The 19,607-nt window shown below is 41.1% G+C and overlaps 1 protein-coding gene across 4 annotated transcripts in view; it reads left to right on the top strand.

Annotated features, from left to right (window-relative positions):
- Positions 1 to 19,607, top strand: part of TRAPPC8 (trafficking protein particle complex 8) — a 431,358-nt gene that overhangs the window by 48,201 nt on the left and 363,550 nt on the right. For all 4 annotated transcript variants that reach the window (XM_029591182.1, XM_029591181.1, XM_029591183.1 and 1 more), the window contains 3 exons: positions 1,490 to 1,664; positions 3,519 to 3,672; positions 11,962 to 12,055. In XM_029591182.1, the coding sequence (XP_029447042.1) occupies positions 1,490 to 1,664; positions 3,519 to 3,672; positions 11,962 to 12,055 (423 nt within the window). The remainder of the gene's footprint in view (positions 1 to 1,489; positions 1,665 to 3,518; positions 3,673 to 11,961; positions 12,056 to 19,607) is intronic.

The following is a 19,607-nucleotide window of genomic DNA, read 5'->3' as shown; positions in this document are numbered from 1 at the left end:
ATGTTAGCTGCTTTATTTCTCTTTCCATTTCTCCAAGTTTGCACTGCATGCAGAGTTGCTTTTTTTGTTTTCCATTCCAGTTTGTCTCCATATTTATAATTTGTGGTCTGTTTGTACTTGGTGAAGGTCAATGCTGTTTGTGTGACTGAGGTGAGGTATTTTACTAGCATGTAGGTATTTGTATCAATCTGATTTGTGTTTTCACAATAGGTGACTGGGATGTATGAATTACTGTCTTCATAAAGAGGGCTATTGTGCCTGGTAGTAAAGGAAATTTGTCTTGCTTTTACTGAGATGTTATCAGAACCAGAATATCTTTTTTTTTTTTTTTGGTATGGTGAGTTGTATGGGTAATGCTCTAGTTCTGCTCTGACCCATTGTTGGGGATGGAGGGGGTTCTTGTGCATGCAGAGTCTGTTTACATTTAGCCCTGTGACAGTCACATGTTCAGTGTGTTACGCATGTGAGAACCATCTGTTAGGGGTGTCCTGGCCGAAAAAAAAAAGGTTGAGAACCATAAATTATTCCTTTCATTTATTCCTGTACCATATTTCCAGTTTGGAAAGGGCTGCAAGCAGGCTATTGCCATGTGTGACCCATTTCTGTGGAGTTTTTCTGATGCTTTATTGTTGGTTTATTAGATCAATATGAGAATTATCCAAAGATGGTAATGGAGGTGAGTTTCTGACAGCACATAACTATCCTTGTATGACTGTGATCTGAAAGGGTCCTCCTATAGTATCATCTTTGCATAATTGTTTGTCTAAGAGAGGTTGTTTTTTTTTTTTTTTTTGCAACTAAAAAAATTTAAATTTTCTGAGCTTTAGGAGCCCCTCAGAGTTGTCTTTAACTGGATGGTAATATTTGAGAGGTGTGGGGTGGGAGATATACACACACATACTACAACATATTCTCTGGAATTTTTCTAAGACATATTGAATGCATATTTAATTTGTATTCTAATATTTGAGAGAAATGTCTCCATTGGTCCGACTAAGAACTCTGGCAAAAATTAGACGATCCAGAAATAACGACTGTGGAGCTAGATGATGGCAGTGACAGGCACACGATCTTGGAGGTGAGATCTCATGTAGCTGTATAGATTAACAACTGTAGAGGAAAGTATGTACATTCACTAATCTACTTTATTGTGTTTCTTAGCCTTAATGGGACTAAGGCGGTTCTGTCTTTCTCTGCATATTTTTGTCTATTTAGTATTTTATATTCAGGTGCTAGTCATGTATTGTCAACTCTTCTAAGTGAGCCATTTATAATCCAAATGCATAGCCTGACAGAATGGGAGAAAAGCCTTAATCAATGTCATGAATAGACTTGATTATTTTCTTTGCACGAGTATAAATAAGCGCCAAAACATTTGATCACTTATTATAATATAATTTAAATATGAAATATACATTTACTGTCATTTTAAGATATAGTTTGTAGCATGTGTGTGAAATGGTTACATCCTTAATGTGAATTTTGTCAGGTATGCTGGTAGTTTCTTCTAGCGAGCCTGAACCGGTAGAGCAGTTCCTAAAGCTTTCTCAGGAGCAGCATCGAATACAGCACAGCAGTGACTATTCCTACCCAAAGTGGTTTATACCGAACACACTCAAATATTATGTACTGCTGCATGACGTCGGCGCAGGAGAGGATCAACGGTGGGTGGTTCTCATTTATATCATTCTAATGCCTTATTGGGCGGGGGATTAGGGCTCTGGTCCTTTGTATGACCAAGGGCTCTTTTTATAGCAGAAAAATAACTTTTACAGCCAAACTTTTACAGTTTTGCAGTCTAAAATATATTTGAAGGTTGCCTTTTAAGTAGTAATTGCACCTGGAAGAAAAATTTTTACAAATTAGATACTGTGGAACCATGTTATAGCAAGCTTACTTTGTAGATAATCAATTCATTGGATTTTGATGAATGCTTATTGCTTATCCCTGGTTTTTTATTTTATTTTTTTCAAGAAACGCAGAATGTTTCTGTACCATCCATTCAGTGTTAGAGGTTGAATACGCACATGAATTTTTTTTATTATGAATACTCCTTTTTTTCCACTTTAATTGTTTTCAGACTCTTAAGTACATTCATTTTTTTCATTTAAGTTTCACAGAAGACTAAATGATACTTACATATCATACAGATGATCATGTGTGAGCTGCCTGCCCAATATGTTTTATACTTAGGATAAATTTGCTGAGTCATTCTTTAAGAACAAAGTATGCTCTTCTGCTAAAGAAATCCTTTTATTTTGTGCAGTTTGTCATTTTCTTTCTTTTTTTTTTGACCTGGCAGTTCCCTTTATCTCCTTTGGGCCTCAGCGCAATTGGAGTCAAGCCTACGATCTTGGCACCAAGGGTTTTCGGTTGCATTTACCTGGGGATTTTCCCCCTATTTTGTATCCCCATACAATTTATTTTATTCACTGCAGCTACAGTACTTGGCTGGGGCCAGGCACCAGTGCTCCTTTTGGATCCTTGCAATCAGATATTGCATTTTTAATCAATTAATCCTAAAACCTTATTCTTAGCAGTTGATAAAATAAAATCATGTGTCATTCAGCAACTGAGCAGACACATTTTTCTTTGTCTTTTGATGGGAAAGCATTTTCCAGAGTGCAAATGTTGAAAGAGAGGGATTCTGTGGCAGAAAAGATTCTGCTACAAGTTCCATAGTTGGAAAATTTGGGGCTTTTCGTATTTCCGTAATGTCCAAGATGCTTATTTGAAGATCAAAACCCATGTCTAGGAAGAATAACACATTGTCATGTTAATCATCTAAGTGGAATAAAGTTTTAATTTTAAGGTGTTGTGACTGTTTTACTATCATTAGCTTACGCCCTCTCTCCCCAAGCAGTTTTCCTTTCCATTTGAAACACATGACTAGTTTTTTGGGATGTTGCGTTATCTTCTACTGCATAACCTTTTTTTGTTTTTTGACCAGGCAGTTTCTTTCTGTTTGGTCTTCCAGCTCAGTTGGAATTGGCCTTTATTATGCTGCAGTGCCATGAGCCTTCATTCATAACTATTTGAAGTTTTTTTTTCTCTCCCCACTCCCTCCATATTTTGTAATGCCCTCACCTAGTCCATCCATTGCAGTGAGTTGCAATGGATGGACTAGGTATGGGAGTGGATGTTACAAAATATGTGGGCAGGGAGGAAGAGCCTCAGATTGTGGCTCTCTTTAGATCCTGGTATGTGTGTACCCCAAGTTAGACCACCATTATGTGATAACTGAGATTGCTTTCTAGCATTCTCAGCCAACATGGGGAGTATGGGAAGTGACCCTGGGTCTTCTGCATGACAGCAGAGGGCCCTGCCATTGGGATGCTCCCACAACAGAACCATTTTTAGTACTGAATACTTCCCTTTGAATGGAATCAAATATTTGTAAATGCTTTAAGCTGGCTTCTGTGTTTAATCTACATATTTTTTTCTTTCATAGCAGCTACTGAAATCTGTTTATAAAACATTGCAATAAAAATAAACCTTTTTTTTGCCTTCTCTTTCAGGGCTGAGGTTGTTTATGAAGAAATGAAACAGAGATATGGAACTCAGGGCTGCTATCTGCTTAAAATAAATTCTCGAACTTCTAATAGGGGAACAAGTGAACAGATACCAGATCCCTGGAGTCAGTATCTCCAAAAAAATAATGTTCAAAACCAGGTATAATGTTTGAAAAATTATTTGAAGTTATTTCTTAGCTATATAATTATTTGTAATCCGTTAGCTAACGTAGTCTGTGATAAATGTAATTTTTATGTGCTTGAATATATTTGCTTTGTTGCTACATATAGATTTTGTGTATTTGGTGTTGCTATCACTTAACTACTCAGCAAGTGTAAAAATAGTGGTGGAAGTATGCAGCTAATACCTAAAACAGGGTTTCCCAACCTTTTGGAGAGTGTGGACCCTTTTTCAACCTCCAAAAATATTGCAGACCCCCTCATGCATCTCTAAGTTCTATATGCACTTAAATGGCATACAGAAAAGTGATTGATGGTAATAACAAATATGCACTCCAGAATCACTTGTAATGTATAAAATGTAATATTAAATAAGCAATGGTTTCTGATATAACTTCCATCATAGCCCCTTCCCAAGTGCCTTCCTTCTTGCCCTGCTTAACTCTACCTACAGGGACCTATTCTGAGTGCTCTTTCTCCTGCTTTTTTCCTCCCTGTAGCTTCTTCCCTGGTTCTGTCCCTCTTGCCTTCTTGTGATCCCCTTCCTGAGTGCTCATCCTCTTGCCCTCTCTCTTCCCCATGTCTTTCCTCTTGTGTCTCCTTCCCTCCTCAAGGCCCCTTTCTGAGTGCCCTCCATGGCCCCTTCCCATGTGCCTTCTCTCTCTCATGGCCCCCTTTTTGAGTGCCTTGCCTCCTGTTCTCTTCCCTGATCTTCTCCCTCCTTCCTTCTCCCCAAGGACTCTTTCCAAGTATTTTTGTTTACCGTATTTTTCACTCCATAAGACGCACTTTTTTTTCCCCCAAAAGTGGGGGGAAAATGTCTGTGTGTCTTATGGAGCTAATATTAAAAAAAACAAACAAAAAACTAACTACAACCCCTCCCCCCACCCTCCTGACCCCCCCCAAACTTGCCAAAAGTCCCTGGTGGTCCAGCGGGGGACCGGGAGCGATCTCCTGCACTCGGGCCGTCGGCTGCCAGTATTCAAAATGGCGCCGATAGCCTTTGCCCTTACTATGTCACAGGGGCTACCGGTGCCATTGGTTGGCCCCTGTCACATGGTAGCGGACTAGCCCCTGTGACATAGTAAGGGCAAAGGCTATCGGCGCCATTTTGAATACTGGCAGCCAACAGCCCGAGTGCAGGAGATCGCTCCCGGACCCCCGCTGGACCACCAGGGACTTTTGGCAAGTTTGGGGGGTCAGGAAGGTGGGGGGTTGTAGTTAAATTTAAAGGGTTGGGGAATGGGGACAAAAAACATTTTATGCCCTCCCCTAATTTGCTCCATAAGATGCACAGATGCCTGGGAACAGAGCCGGTTTAGCACAGCATTTTTTTTTTTTTAATTTTCCCGCTCTGAATCCTAGGTGCGTCTTATGGTCAGGTGCGTCTTATGGAGCAAAAAATACGGTATTTGGATTTATTAATCACCTTTTTTAATAAGAAATTCAACAAAGGCGGAGTACAATATGTTTGAAAGATAACATACAATCTAAGTTTAGTCCTTCAACAAGGACTAAACTTGATATCCATCAATGACAGGACTAAACTAGAGAAAATGTAGAGCAAAAGTAACTTGAAAACAGAACAGGGCTTCCCAAATCTGTCCTGGGGGGATCCCACAGCCAGTTGGGTTTTCAGGATGTTCACAATGAATATGAGTGAGATAAATTTGCATATCATGGAGACTCAGTGTATACACATCTCTCATGCATATTCATTGTGGATATCCTGAAAACCCCAGGACAGGTTTGGGAAGTACTGTCTTAAAATATTAGCTCTCTTGGGATAGGGATATACCACAGTACTTGAATGTAATCTGCTTTGAAGTAATTCGAAAGACAGAATATAAAACAAGTAAACAGGACTAAGAGTAGAACACATTTCAGTAAAATTAACACAGGACTAATTAGATAAGAAAACAAACATCTCAGCACAGCAATAGGTTGTAGCAGCAATTTTGATGCACTCATATAAGTATAAATATCTCAGTAAAACAGCAGGTAGGAGCAGCAGATTTAAGAAACCTCACAAACGGGTCGATACAGTATCGTTTGGTCGAAGATTGCCCGTCTGTAACGTGCTCGGAGCGCACAATTCGGGCGCGTAAGGCGATTCAGTGATACAGTCTCCAGTTTCACGCGTCCTTAGCGCTTCTTAAAACAGACGCATAACCTTTTCCGCACGTGGCATGTAAATGAACGAATTAGCTGTATAATGAAGGAATTAGCTATTCCCCTCCGATACCGTAACGCGCGCTCAGATTATCTCCTTAGTAACCCGCTGTTTTGCCGCGGCCTTAACGTGTTAGTTTACCGCCTCCCCCAGTAGGTGTTAGGACTGTGAGTCTAGTAACAAATCCATCGACACCGCTTAAGATACTCCAAAACAATAAAACACACTAAAAAAAAAAAAGCGATAGAGATGATCGAGAAAATGTAATGCTGTGGGACACATAAAACCTGTCAGAAAAAAAAATAAAAATTTTTAAATACCTGTCGGAGGGCCGCGTGGGTCCAGGCGGCGGGGGTGGGTGGATGCGCGTTAGTTTCAGGCGGTGGGAGCCGGGGGGCGGGTGGTCGCGTGTTAAATCTAGGCCGGGTTGCACAGGCGCGCATTCATCCAGGCGGAGGATCCGGCGGCGAAAGCCGCCGGCTCCTCCGCCTGGATGAATGAATGCGCGCCTGTGCGACCCCTGCGATTCGGCGCTCAAGGCGTGACGTCACGGCATGTGACTGCCTTGAGCGCCGAATCGCAGGGGTTGCACAGGCGCGCATTCATTCATCCAGGCGGAGGAGCCGGCTGCTTTCGCCGCCGGCTCCGCCGCCTGGATGAATGCGCGTCTGTGCGACCCGGCCTAGATTTAACACGCGACCACCCGCCCCCCGGCTCCCGCCGCCGGTCGTCTGAAACTAACGCGCGTCCACCCACCCCGCCCCCGCCGCCACCTGGAACAGGCGCCCACCCCCCCGTGGCCTAGATTTAACACGCGACCACCCGCCCCCCGGATCCCGCCGGCCGCCTGGACCCACGCGGCCCTCCGACAGGTATTTAAAAATTTTGTTTTTTACACTTCCTGGTGCCTGACATTTCAAATGTCATTTGAAATGACAGGTACCAGCGCACCCAGGTTACTGTATAGGCACTGTATTAAGCGCCTATACAGTAAAATGGGTTGCGCGGGCATAACCCTTCCCTAACGCTTCACAGCCGCGGCATGCATTTGCATGCGATTAGAGGAGAGTATCGGGGAGTTAGTGAAGAGAACTGTGGGTGCGGGGAGGAAGGGTGCGCCTGACACTGCCGCACTGTTATTACCGCGGCCTTACAGTATCGAGCCGAAAGTATCAAGCAGTTTATAGCATGCTGTCCTCCCTCTTAGGGCCCTTGTACTTTCATTCTTATACCCTCCCTCTTGCCCTCTCCGCCCTGTACTCGCTTTCTCCACCTCTTTCTGAGTGCTGATCCACTATGGCCCCTTCCCTCCAATCCCACAATGGCCCTACTATTCCCTCAGTGCAGCTTTTTTTTTTCCCCTCACTGTCAGCAGAACAGCCAGAGCACATGTAGCAGTGGCCAGAAATTCTCCTCTGAGTCATTACCCTGCTTGCTGCTGCCTTTGTTCATGTGGAACAGCAACTGTTGAAGGTGCTGGTGGCAGTGTGCTTCCCCAACTCCTTTCTGTGCAACTTCAAACTCTGGCAATCAGCCACACTTTTCTCCACCTCCTCTCTGTTCCAGTTTGGGCGTCTTGAAGCTGTGATCTTCCTTTCCTCAGCATGGGATGAGATAGAGGGATTAGGCCGCAGGAGCCTTAAGAGTAGAGCTCCTCAGAGTTGAGGTCAGACTGCTTTATTTCTAAGCATTTGCAGTTTGGTTGCCTCCCTTCTGACAGACCCCTTGTCATGGTCTTAGGGATCCATGGTAGTATTTACATTTTTCATAAATAGGAGACTGATGAGAAATGAGTACATTTCTTGGGTTTGTTTTATTTTTAAAGTGCAGATAAATAAAATATGTAGAGTTCCAATTACTTAACTGCACTTAAAAAAAAAAATATGGAAGGAGCATCTCCTTTCTCTTTTTGCCCCGGTTATTTTCATAGATAATTTTAACAAAAGGGTGAAGTTTAATATGGATCAGTTTTACTTTTGAAGACTCCTACGTATCCCCTTTCTCCATTGTTAGACTAAAGTAAGTTAACAGATGCTGCTGTACTGATTATCATTAGAAAAACCTGCATTCTAGCTCTGATACATTCAGTGGATAAATTCAGCATATACAATTGAAGAATGAAGCTATGAGAATTTTTAAAAACAAATATTTTTGAAGACAAAAGATATAGGAATATCACTAATACAGGCAAGAATAAAACCAAAAAGGGGTCAGCTTGTTCTTTTGTGAAAACATAACATTGCTGCTAAAGGACAGCTGCTCAGCAGGGTTGATCTAGTATACTACAATAGCAGAATTAACAGTAAAGTAATAACTAGAAGTCCTAGCAAAAATCTAGACAACTATGCAGCTGGGTCTGACTGGTAGGCTGGACAAACTGTGCTGTTTGTCTCATTTTTATGTTCTTGATTTTCTGCATGTTAATATGTAACCTATCCCGAAACTTGGAGGGTGCAGGCAATAAGTATTTTAAATAAATAAACATAACTTAATTCTGTTTGGCAGGCTGCATTACAAAAATAACTAAGAATCCTAGAGGAAATGCAGGTGCTCACACAGGTCTGTCTGGCAGGCTATATGCTCTGGGTTGAGCAGGCCAGTGCAGAAGTTTGGTTTTAGCAGACCACAGGCACCCAGTGGCTGGGCTGTTTTGACAACAGCCTCTACTATTTGTAGCTATTTAGATTATTATAGAGCTTTATGGTTAGACATACCGAAGGATGGGATACTAGGGGTGAACTAAATAGGGGAGCTTGCAGGTTCACTTACCTAAAAGGGTTTAGTACAAAGGAGGTGGACAAAGTGAGGTATTCTAAAATAGGTCACACAGTGTGGTTGGCAGATAGTCAAATTGTCAAGTAAAGATCCTATTACAAACAAAAGACTGCTACCTTTGTTCTATCCAAATAACAAACATAAAACTACAGCACAGAACAATTTATAATTATAACTCTGAAAACTCTCTAATCACTAGATATATTTAACATATTGCTTCACACATTTTATTATACTCAAAATGTCTTCATATTACTATTTTACAAAACATTCATTTAATGACAATATATGCCCCATGTTGTAAATCATTTACATCAAAACCAACATTTAATAATAATTTTCACCCCCATATTGTATTTCAATAACCTTTAAAATCCCCCTATTACTATAAAAAAAAACCCCAAATCCAACAACCTGTAAAAGCAGGATAAATATTTTTGTGAAATACTCAAAAAGAAATACTCAAAGAAACAGTCCAGAGGCATCAAATGTCCACTTAAAACTATTTAAAGGAAGTTAAAAAACCTGGATATACAAACAAGCCTTTTGCAAAGAAAACAGAGATAAAGAAAGTAAAAGCAAGCAATATAACATCAGCACTCGGCACCAAGTCTCTAGTTGATTTTATTTTAAGATGCACTTTTAACGTTAGATATAGAACAAGAACGAGCGACATGTAAATTATCAAGGATACATGTTTCAATTGGACAAAACATGAGATTAATCATCAAATAGTCTTTATATTGAAATTTTCTGTAACCAGAACCCTGAGGGCACTTTCTATAATTGTATAACTTTTGAAAACATACTACTCATTAGTATTTTGTGCCTTACTGTAAACCGATGTGATGGTACATAACGACAGTATAGAAAAGATTTTAAATAAATAAACTGTCCTACAACAAATATTTGCCTTGTATATCAGATTCCTTTTAGTGATTGTAGTAAACTACCTGACTTCTTAAATGATGTATCACAACTCTTCACAATATTGATGTAACTCATGGAACTGTTATATCACACTCGCGAAAGGAATTTGCAGAAAGCTCCATTCACATCATCCTCGAAAGGACTCATCTCATCAACTCTTTCATAGAAACGCCTTCCAGTCAAATACTCCACCCGATCACGGGAAGACGTCTGTAACTTCTTGACCACGTTAAAAGAAAATCTCACTTATTAAATCCACAAAGGAAACTATTTTCTTAATTCTCAATTGCCTTTTGGGTTAATATTCATCCCGACTCTGAAAACTGTGGTCCATTATTGACCCCGTACTCACAAATCCCTTTGAAGGATTTTAAAAAAATCCTTTCCAAAGTCCCAACGCTGCAACATTTCGACACCACAGTGACTGCGTCAGGGGAAAACATCCATATTCTACAAAGACGTAAAAGACAAATTGAAGGAAAAATAACCTCAAAATATCCTAAATATTATATAATCCCCTACTTGCGTTTCATGGGACACGAACTGACCAACTTGACATAAAATGGCAATTGAAAGGCTAGAATATTGCCAAACACACCTAGAATTTAAATATCCCGTAAACCAACTAAAAGCTCCCATGAGATGCAAGCAGCGAGTAGGGGATTATACGATGTTTAAGGTTTTTTTGAAGGTTGTTTTTCCTTAAGAACATAAATTGCCATGCTGGTTCAGACCAAGGGTCCATCAAGCCCAGCATCCTGTTTCCATCAGAGGCCAAGCCAGGCCACAAGAACCTGGTAATTACCCAAACACCAAGAAGATCCCATGCTACTGATGCAATTAATAGCAGTGGCTATTCTCTAAGTAAATTTAGTTAATAGCCGTTAATGGACTTCTCCAAGAACTCATCCAAACATTTTTTAACCCAGCTACGCTAACTGCACTAACCATATCCTCTGGCGGCAAATTCCAGATCTTAATTGTGCATTGAGTGAAAGAATTTTCTCTGATTAGTCTTAAATGTGCTACTTGCTAACTTCATGGAATGCCCCCTAGTTCTTCTATTATCCGAAAGTGTAAATAACCGAGTCACATCTACTCGTTCAAGACCTTTCATGATTTTAAAGACCTCTATCATATCCCCTCTTCTATTTATGCCTTTTACGTCTTTGCAGAATTTGGATATTTTTCCCTGACGCAGGCACTGTGGTACTGAAACGCTGCAGCATCAAGACTTTGGAAGGGATTTAAAAAAAATCCTTCAAAGGCATTTGTGAGTACGGGTTCAATAATGGATCATGAATTCCTGGAGTCGGGATGAATGTTAACCTGAGAGTTAAGAAAATGATTTCCTTTGTGGATGTAATAAGTGAGATTTTCTTGTAATATGGTTGAGAAGTTAGACAACATCTTCCCGTGATCGGGTGGAGTATTAGACCGGAAGACGTTTCCATGAAAGAGAGTTGATGAGATGAGTCCTTTCAAGGATGATGTGAATGGAGCTTTCTGCAAATTCCTATTGTAAGTGTGATATAACAGTTCCATGAGTTACATCAATATTCTGAAGAGTTGTGATACATCATTTAAGAAGTCAGGAGGTTTACTACTATCACTAAAAGGAATCTGATATATCAGTGAAATACTTGTTTTTTTATTTATTTATTTAAAAAAATTTATATACCGCAAATTAAACAGGATCTTTTATGTAAAACATACATAAAAATATGGAAATGAAAACGAATATAAAACTAATATAATATTTGTTTTACTAATATAACGAATATAAAACTAATATAATAAATCAAATAGACAAATACAACTTGTGAGACAGTTGTGGACATTTGATGCCTCTGGACTGTTTCTTTTTGAGTATTTCACAGAAATATTTATTTTTACAGGTTTTTTTTTATAGTGATAGGGTTTTTTTTAAAGTTTAGTGAAATACAATATGTGGGTGAGAATTGTTAAATGTTGGTTTTGATGTAAATTTTCAGTATGGGGGGTATATATTGTCATTAAATGAATTTTTGTAAAATAGAAATATGAAATTTTGAGTATAATATTTGTAAATGAATGTTAACTCTATAATCATTAGATATATTTTTCAAAGTTATAATTATAAACTGGTCTGTACTTGGCAGTTTGGACAGGAATATTTGGACAGACTGGATGACAATTGGTCCTTTTCTACTTTCATCTACTATGTCTGAAAACTCCCACAAACATAAGAGAATTTTCAAATGCATAAGAGGGCTGAATTGTCAAAAGGTTTTACGCATGTAAATGTGCTTTTGATAATTGCTATCTTAATAATTAAGATATTGTAAGAGTGGGACATTGGGAAGCCGCCTGACTAGTAACTAATCTGTGTATTTGTTTTTATTTTGCTAGGATTTGGTTGAAGACGGTCCATATAGTGTATTTACTAGCAAGAATACTGAAAATAATTTGATATTCATGGATGGATTGGAACACCCAGTCAAAGGTTCTAACATTTTTTTTTCTTTGAAAGAAGAGGTTTTTGCTTTGTTTGAAGATTCAGGAATGTCTGGCGAAAAGGGACTTCTCATCCCTGCCCAAAATACCTTCCTTGTCATTTCTGCTTCCTGATGCCTTTGTTCGAGATCATCTCAAACAGTGTACTTAATGAAAACATTGGATATGGAGGAATTTTCCTTAACATACCATGAATGTTTCAGCCCTTACTAGGTGTCAATATACTGAGCAGTGGGAATTGAGAATATTTTCCTAGCCTAACACACACACACATGATTTATTCTTCAAAAGTATTTATGGACTTCCTGATATGCTTAGCAAGTTTCTCCACAAAGACATTGAACAAAAACATATACCTCATTCTGTTTTGTTAATAATTTCTAAATGTTTTGTGTAGTTTTAAAAACAGTACATTAGCATAGCTAGACAACTGATCTACTTTGCTGCTGGTTGAGAACCTTATTGTAAACACCTAAAGCAGATGTCAAAATAGTAGCAAAGCCAGTGGTAATTCTTCTGCCAGTTTACCAACCAGAATCTTTTTGAACTTGCTTCCTTTTTCCTATTGTAAATGATGGCAGATAAAGACCAAAATGGTTCATCTGCCCATCAGTGTGTTTAGGGTTGGGAATAAGTGGAAGGTAGAAGCTGTTGCTGGAACCGGAACCAGTACTTTTTTTTTTTAATTACCAGTAAGTATAGCTATCAAAAGTGATCATTTGAAAGATTTATTTGTAAATTTTCCCCAGCAAATGAATTTTGCTGCAAGTTGCAGTTGAGGACCTTTCCTAATATGACTTGCTTTGTAATGGTGCCTTGTATAAGTATGAGGAAGAAAGCTTCTTTTTATAAACTTTTCTCATGATTTACTTTTCCCTGAAATACTATTACTTAAGGGTTTTTGTCTACTTGTCAGATTTTTATTTTCTTTTTTTGGATTTTGTTCATTTTTTTTCTTTTAAGATTTTTTGCCTTGGTTAATTTTTGAAATTATTTTTGCTATTTTTTAAATATATATATATTTTTCTGTCCCTTCCTTAGCCTTTCTGTTGTGCAGGTGGAGAGCAGTCTGAGTCGGCAGTGACTTTATTGGGCCTGCCCTGAGATGGGTTCATCTCCTGTTGAGGCTGGGCCAGCCATGGTAGCTTCTGGGCCTGTGCCAGCAGCAGGGATAAAATTTTAAGCACCCAGATCAGTCCAGACAAGTGGGTTTATGCATCCCTACCAGCAGAACAAAAACTCTGAAGCACTGATACATAACAGAGTGCCACCTGCAGTCCCTCAGTATTTATCTGTCTCCAGCAGAGTTGCAAGCCTGCAGTCTGTTAGTTAAAGAAAAAAAAAAAAAAGAAGAGATTTAAAGTTAGTATAGAGTAGGAAAAAGAAGATCCGGAGCTCCCAGAAGTGTTAGGTACCTTCGTGGGCCATCCATCTGGTTGAGCAGGGCGAGCGAGGAGTTGGATATCCCTGTCCGGGCTCGACCCTTGATTCCAGGGAGAGGGAAAGCCAGGGTCCTGCTTTCTTCACTCCCCCTGAGGGCCTTCCTTCCAAGCCAGCCTGTTGCAGTGTCCTGGAACCCCAGAAGCAGGAGAGTATCCTTTCTGTCTTTCCTTGAGGCTGGGTGCTCTATTCTTTTCCCCTTCCTCATCTCTGTTGGTTCGACGTCGGGGTAAGAAGAGGCTCGCACAGCTTGTGCCGTCCATTCAGCGCCCGGACAGCGGCGCGGCTGTGGCAGCTTTTTTTTTTCTCTTTCTTGGTTTATTTTCAGCTACAAGCTGCGCTGTGCAGTCTCCCGCTGAGTGCTTGAAATCCTGGTGAGCCTACAGGGGAAGGTGCTCTCGACTCAACGCAGCCCTTCTCTGCCTGAGCTGTGTCTCAGGAGGTGAAGGAGCCTCTATACTGTCTTCCAGGGGCAGATGTTGCAATTGGGCTGCAGTCCCTGTGCAGGAGGACCCCAGGGGGGAGGGGCACAAAGACAGCGGCCATTTTGGTTCCACATGGCAGAGCCCTGCCTTAGATGTGGAGGGCAGGGACTCCTTTCCCCCACATTCTCCTGCGATTCAGGGATTAGATGGGGGTGGAGATGTTCCAGCAAGCGCAGGAAGAGACTCTGTGCCCACGGAGCAGGGAACCTGCAGTAGATTTTCTGCGGATTTCGTTTTTCTGATGTATGAGGCCTGTCTTGCCGGGCAGGAGCTGGCAACTAAGCGGCCAGCCTCTCAGCTGGTCCGGGTTGGACTTAAGAGGGTCCTCCGGAAGGGGGGCGTTTTCTGCCTGTTGGGTTTTGAGCGTTCTCTCGGTGATGATACTTCCTCCGAGGATTCTGAGGGTGCTGATCAGATGGGCGATGATCCGCAAGTGGACCGGGGCGCACTGGTCAGGGCATGGATCTGGGGGCTGGGCTCCTGGGGGATGCAGATGCGGACGAGGTCCCTTTGAAGGAAGGGGATGACCCTAGGGGGGTTAGGTTATTTTGCAAGGATGAATTAAGGCCTCTCATCTTCAGGTTCTGGAAGAACTGGGGATTAAGGTGGCACAGAAGGACTCTGACATGGAGGGGTTAAACCCAGTGTTGGAGGGTTTGCGTGAACCGAGGACATTCCCCTTGCCGAAACAGGTGAAGAAGTTGATTGACTGGGAGTGGGATTCCCCGTAAGCCGGTTTGAAGGTGGCCAGGTTGTATACCCTGCCCGAGAGCATCTTGGGAGATGTGGAAACTGCCAAAGGTGAGTGTGGTGGTGTTGGCTGTGATGAAGAAGACTACCATTCCTGTAGTAGGGTTGGTGGCTTTGAAGGATGTCCAGGATCAGAAGTGGAGATCCTGTTGAAGGTTGTTTGAGGTCCTCTGCTCTGAGCCTGAGGGCTATAGTCTGCACCAGCCATATGCAGAGGGCTTATTTGTGCTGGGTGTAGAAGGCACAGGAGAAGGCCAGAGGTACCCCTGCGGTTACTGGCCAGGATGCTCGCCTGGAAGTGGGTGTGGCTTATGTGGCGGATGTGCTCTATGATTTGCTTTGCACTTTGGATAGGAATATGGTGTCTGTGCGAAGGTTTCTGTGGCTACCCAATTGGTTGGCGAATGTTTGGTTGAAGGCGCAACTTGCTAATCTCCCTTTTAATGGACGGTTATTGTTTGGAGAGAACCTGGAGAAGCTGATGAAGCATCTGGCACACTCTAAGGGGAAATAGGTTGCCAGAGGATGATAAGAACGTTTGATATCCAGATGCCCTGAGATTGTTTTGAATTAGCAGGAGGGAGGGATGGTTTGCTTGTAACTTTCTTCTCTCTCTGGCTCTCAATTATTCACACACACACACACACACACACACACACACACACATGCTTTTTCACGCTCACTTATATAGGCTCTTAATTACACTTTTACACACATGCTTTCTCACTTACACACTCAGGCTTTCAATCACATACATACATGCCGTCTTTTTTTTTTCAAACACACTCTCACACATGCTTACACCCATGCTCTCTCTTTCTCTTATTTACACACAGGTTCTTAATCACATACTCACATGCTCCCTCACCTAAACCAGCTCGCAATCACACACAGACATGCTTTCTCTCTTACTTATACACACAGGCTCTTAATCATACATACACATGATCTCAATCACACACACACATACTCTTTCACACAAGCAGGTTTTCATTCGCAAACTTACACATACAGGTTCTCAGTCATACACTTCCATTCATGCTATCTCTCACACACAGGCTCTCAATCACACACACACTCTTTCACATATACAGGCTCTCAATCATTCACATACATGCTCTCTCACTCATTCTCTCCCCCCGAACTAGTGGCAGCAGCAGCTCCCTCCACTTCCAGCCCTAAAGGCAGCAGCAACCTCCTTCACTTTAAGACCTTGCGGAGAAAGGAGTCCCATCAGCCATGGGGGTTGATATTGTTCCTTGTTTTACTCCAAGCCGCACTGCTCATTCTTCAGGCGGTGCCTCTTCTCTTCTTCGGGCCAGTGCTGCCCGCACTAGCATGGTCACTTCTTGCCGCACATGTACCTGCTGCTCACCACTTCCTCTTCCGGGCTGGGGGGGGACGGGACGGGAAGAAGAGAGCATGCTGGTGCTGCTGACTCCAGCTGTCCTGCCTCATTCTGCCTGAGCTATCAGCATTTTAAGCCCGGGCGGAGGACCTATTTCACTCGGGTAGGGGGAGCAGCTGGGTCAGTGGGGGAACCGGGAAGTGTGGTGACACACCTACATGTGCTTGGCAACACACTGGTTGAGAACCACTGCACTAGGGCAAAGGCGCAACCTCCTGGGTGGAGTGTCAGTTGGTGTTGCCGCAGGAGATTTGGGCAGCAACGTGGTTCTTTTTGCACACTTTCACTAAACATTACCGTTTGGGTGTCAGGGCCCCAGAGGAGGGTTCCTTTGGGGAAAGTGTGCTGTGTGCAGGTCTTTCGGGGTCCCACTCAGTATAAAGGGGCTTGGGTACATCCCACTTGTCTGGACTGATCTAGGGATGAACAGGAATGGAAAATTGTTTTTTACCTGCTAATTTTCATTCTTGGAATACTACAGATCTGTCCAGACTCTCGGCCCATTCTGAGTATGATTAATTTTTAGAAAGACCTCTCCTGATTCTGGACGCTGGTGATGCAGAATTTAGTTTTATTCTGCAGAAGATAATTGTATATAGTTCATACTGTTTTAAGATTTAAAATTCTTTCTTGACCAGAGTTCAGGGATCAATTTGGTTGGGAGTTCCAACTTGTTCCTCTGCATTTTTAGAGGAAGAGATCCTGGTTGTTTGGAGTTACACATCTTGGCTTGGGTACAGGTCAATACTGAGGAACTGCAGGTGGCACTTGGTTATGTTAGAAGTGCCTCAAAGTTTTTGTTCTCTGCTTCCATCTGCTGGCAGGGATGCATAAACCAACTTCCCTGGACTGATCTGTGGTATTCCAGGAATAGAAATTAGCAGGTAAGAACCAATTTTCCTTTTTGCACCATTGCATTTTTGAACAGTTAAATTAGGAGAGGGGTTGGAGCGGTTGTGAATGTTAGCAATTTAGTGCTAGATACATTTTAATAAGATATTTCAACCCAGCTAACTTAAAACTTGGTTTAGCTGAAATGTCACTTCTACTGTGCATCATTCCCCTTCTCCACTGATGTATAGCACAAATATAGTGCTACACATGCACTTAAAGAAAAGGTTACTTTAAAATTCAAAGGTATTTTCTCTAAGAACTTTTTATCTCTGTGCAGTACACAGCTGTCTTGTAACCCTATATCAAATCTCTCAACCTGAGTCTTTGGGGAAGTGGCAGAAGAGAGTTCTCAGTTTCATCACAGGGCTAGAATACCACTGGAGAGGGAATAAGAATTCCTTTGACATTTGGCAAACTCCAAACCATGGAAGAAAAATTAAAAAAAATGTTCTCCTTTTGGGGTGGTATGAAGATATGTTTTAGTGTTATACAACTGCAAGGGCTTTTCATATTGACCTACTGTACTAAATATACTATCAAGGATTTGATCTACTCAGATACATGGAAATGTACATATATAGCTCAGCTAATATATGTTGAATACTATGTCTAAAAGTTTTGGAACATTTTGATTTTAAGCTTGTCCTGTGCACATAAATGAGCCCTTCATTGTCCTTCTGTGGATAAGGTGGCATTTCAGTATTTGTCAGGTCTGTTCAATTAAGCATATAAGCTTTGCTTTTTATGCATTGTTATCGAACAGTAAAATGCATTAGGACTTAAATGATTTTTTCAGGAGCCAAAATTAGATAATGCTTTTCTATTGCCTCATGATGTCAGTTCCTGAAAGTGTTATCCTGAGGTTTACATTATATTGCAAATGTTTTTCATTGCTGGAGAGAAATGTGAAAATAGCTAATTATAATAGCACAAGTTATACTTTTGCATAGCTGTGTTTTTCATTTATGTGACCTATAGAAGGGGGAAGGAAATGCTGCTGGTGGAGATGGCTGTCCAGTTTGTTCCTTCTTACTAGTTGTGTTCCTGTAGTTCTAACTCACAAATTCCCTGAAAAATGAAAAAAGTGCTGAAGTTGCAACTTCAGCAGATTTTCATTGAGCACCAGACTGGAGACTGAATTGTCTGGTGCAACTGTGGAGAAAATCAAGGGAAAATAGTGAGGATTCACATTTTTATGCAAATGTGGGCTGAGAGTATGACTCAGTAACATGGAGAAAAGGGATGTTAAATCCCTTGGCATTCTATTTACTTTCTTGGCATCAGTCAAAAAAAGCAAATAGAATGCTAGGAATTATTAGGAAAGGAATGGAGAATAAAGCAGAGAACATCATTTTCTCTGTATTGCTCCATGGAACAACCATATTTGCAATTTTAGTCATACTGTCTCAAAAAAGAGAGAGAATTAGAAAAGATACAGAAAAGAATGACCGAAATGATTTAAAAGGATGGAATGATTCTTCTGTTTGGAAAAGCAAAAGAAGTTAGGGCCCTTCAACATGGAGAAAAGACGGAAGAGGGGAGATATGATAGAGGTCTATAAAATGAGTGGAATGAAATGGGTGAACGCAAATCGGTTATTTATGGTTTTCAAAAATACAAAAACTAGAGGACATGCTGTAAAGTTACTAGATAATACATTTAAAACAAATTTTACTTAACACATAATTAAACTGTGGAATTTGTTTCCAGAGGATGTGATGAAAGCTATTAGTGTAGCTGGCTTAAAGGTTTGGTCAAGGTGCTAGAGGAAAGGTCCATAAACCATTATTAAGGTGGCCTTGGGGAAATCCGCTGCTTATCCCTAGGATAAGTAGCATGGAATCTGTCAACCTATTGGGATCCTGCAGATACTTGTGTCCTGGATTGGCCAGTGTTGGAAACAAGATACTGGGGTTGATGGACTTTTGGTCTTACCCCTTATGGCAAATCTTATGTTCTTATGTACTCATAGCTATAGCAAACATGAGCTTAAAAAAAGTAAGTAAAAATGTACGGAGTTAATTAAATAAAAATCTGCCCTCCTGTAATGTTAGCTGCCTATCCATATGAGAAGTTATATTAAAAATTTCCTCTAATACCTTCCTGAAAACCAGAGCACCCAAATTTTAAAATGCTAAAAAGGTGTGTGTATATATGATTGTATATTTTATACTGAGCCTCTGGTATGATACATGGATACTAGTTAGTCAAAATGCTGAAAGAGCAACTGTGACTTCCTTATCCTGTTATGCTAGTCCAGATAGGTTTTTCACTGCCTACCAGAAAATGGAGATAGGACACATCTTTTTCAGTGGCATTACCTGGTATACAGGCAGGTGCAGCATTAACAATAGCCCATATTTTTCAGAGGACAAGCAGAATGACAGCCCTCCCATATGGGTGAAGTCATCATATGGAACCTGGCAAGGAACTATGATTTTAAAGATTCTAGAAACTTTTAGAATGCTTTACTGAGCATGTGCAGTTTGTCACCTCCCTGCCTCCCAGGCAGGGCCCCTCAGTCTCCTTTCTTCCGCAGAGAATGTAAGACAAGGTTCTTTGCT

This window comes from Rhinatrema bivittatum, chromosome 2, assembly GCF_901001135.1.
Source record: "Rhinatrema bivittatum chromosome 2, aRhiBiv1.1, whole genome shotgun sequence".
NCBI classification, from domain to species: Eukaryota; Metazoa; Chordata; class Amphibia; order Gymnophiona; family Rhinatrematidae; genus Rhinatrema; species Rhinatrema bivittatum.
Note: the sequence above shows the minus strand (reverse complement) of the source record. Positions and strands in the feature narration are given on the sequence as shown.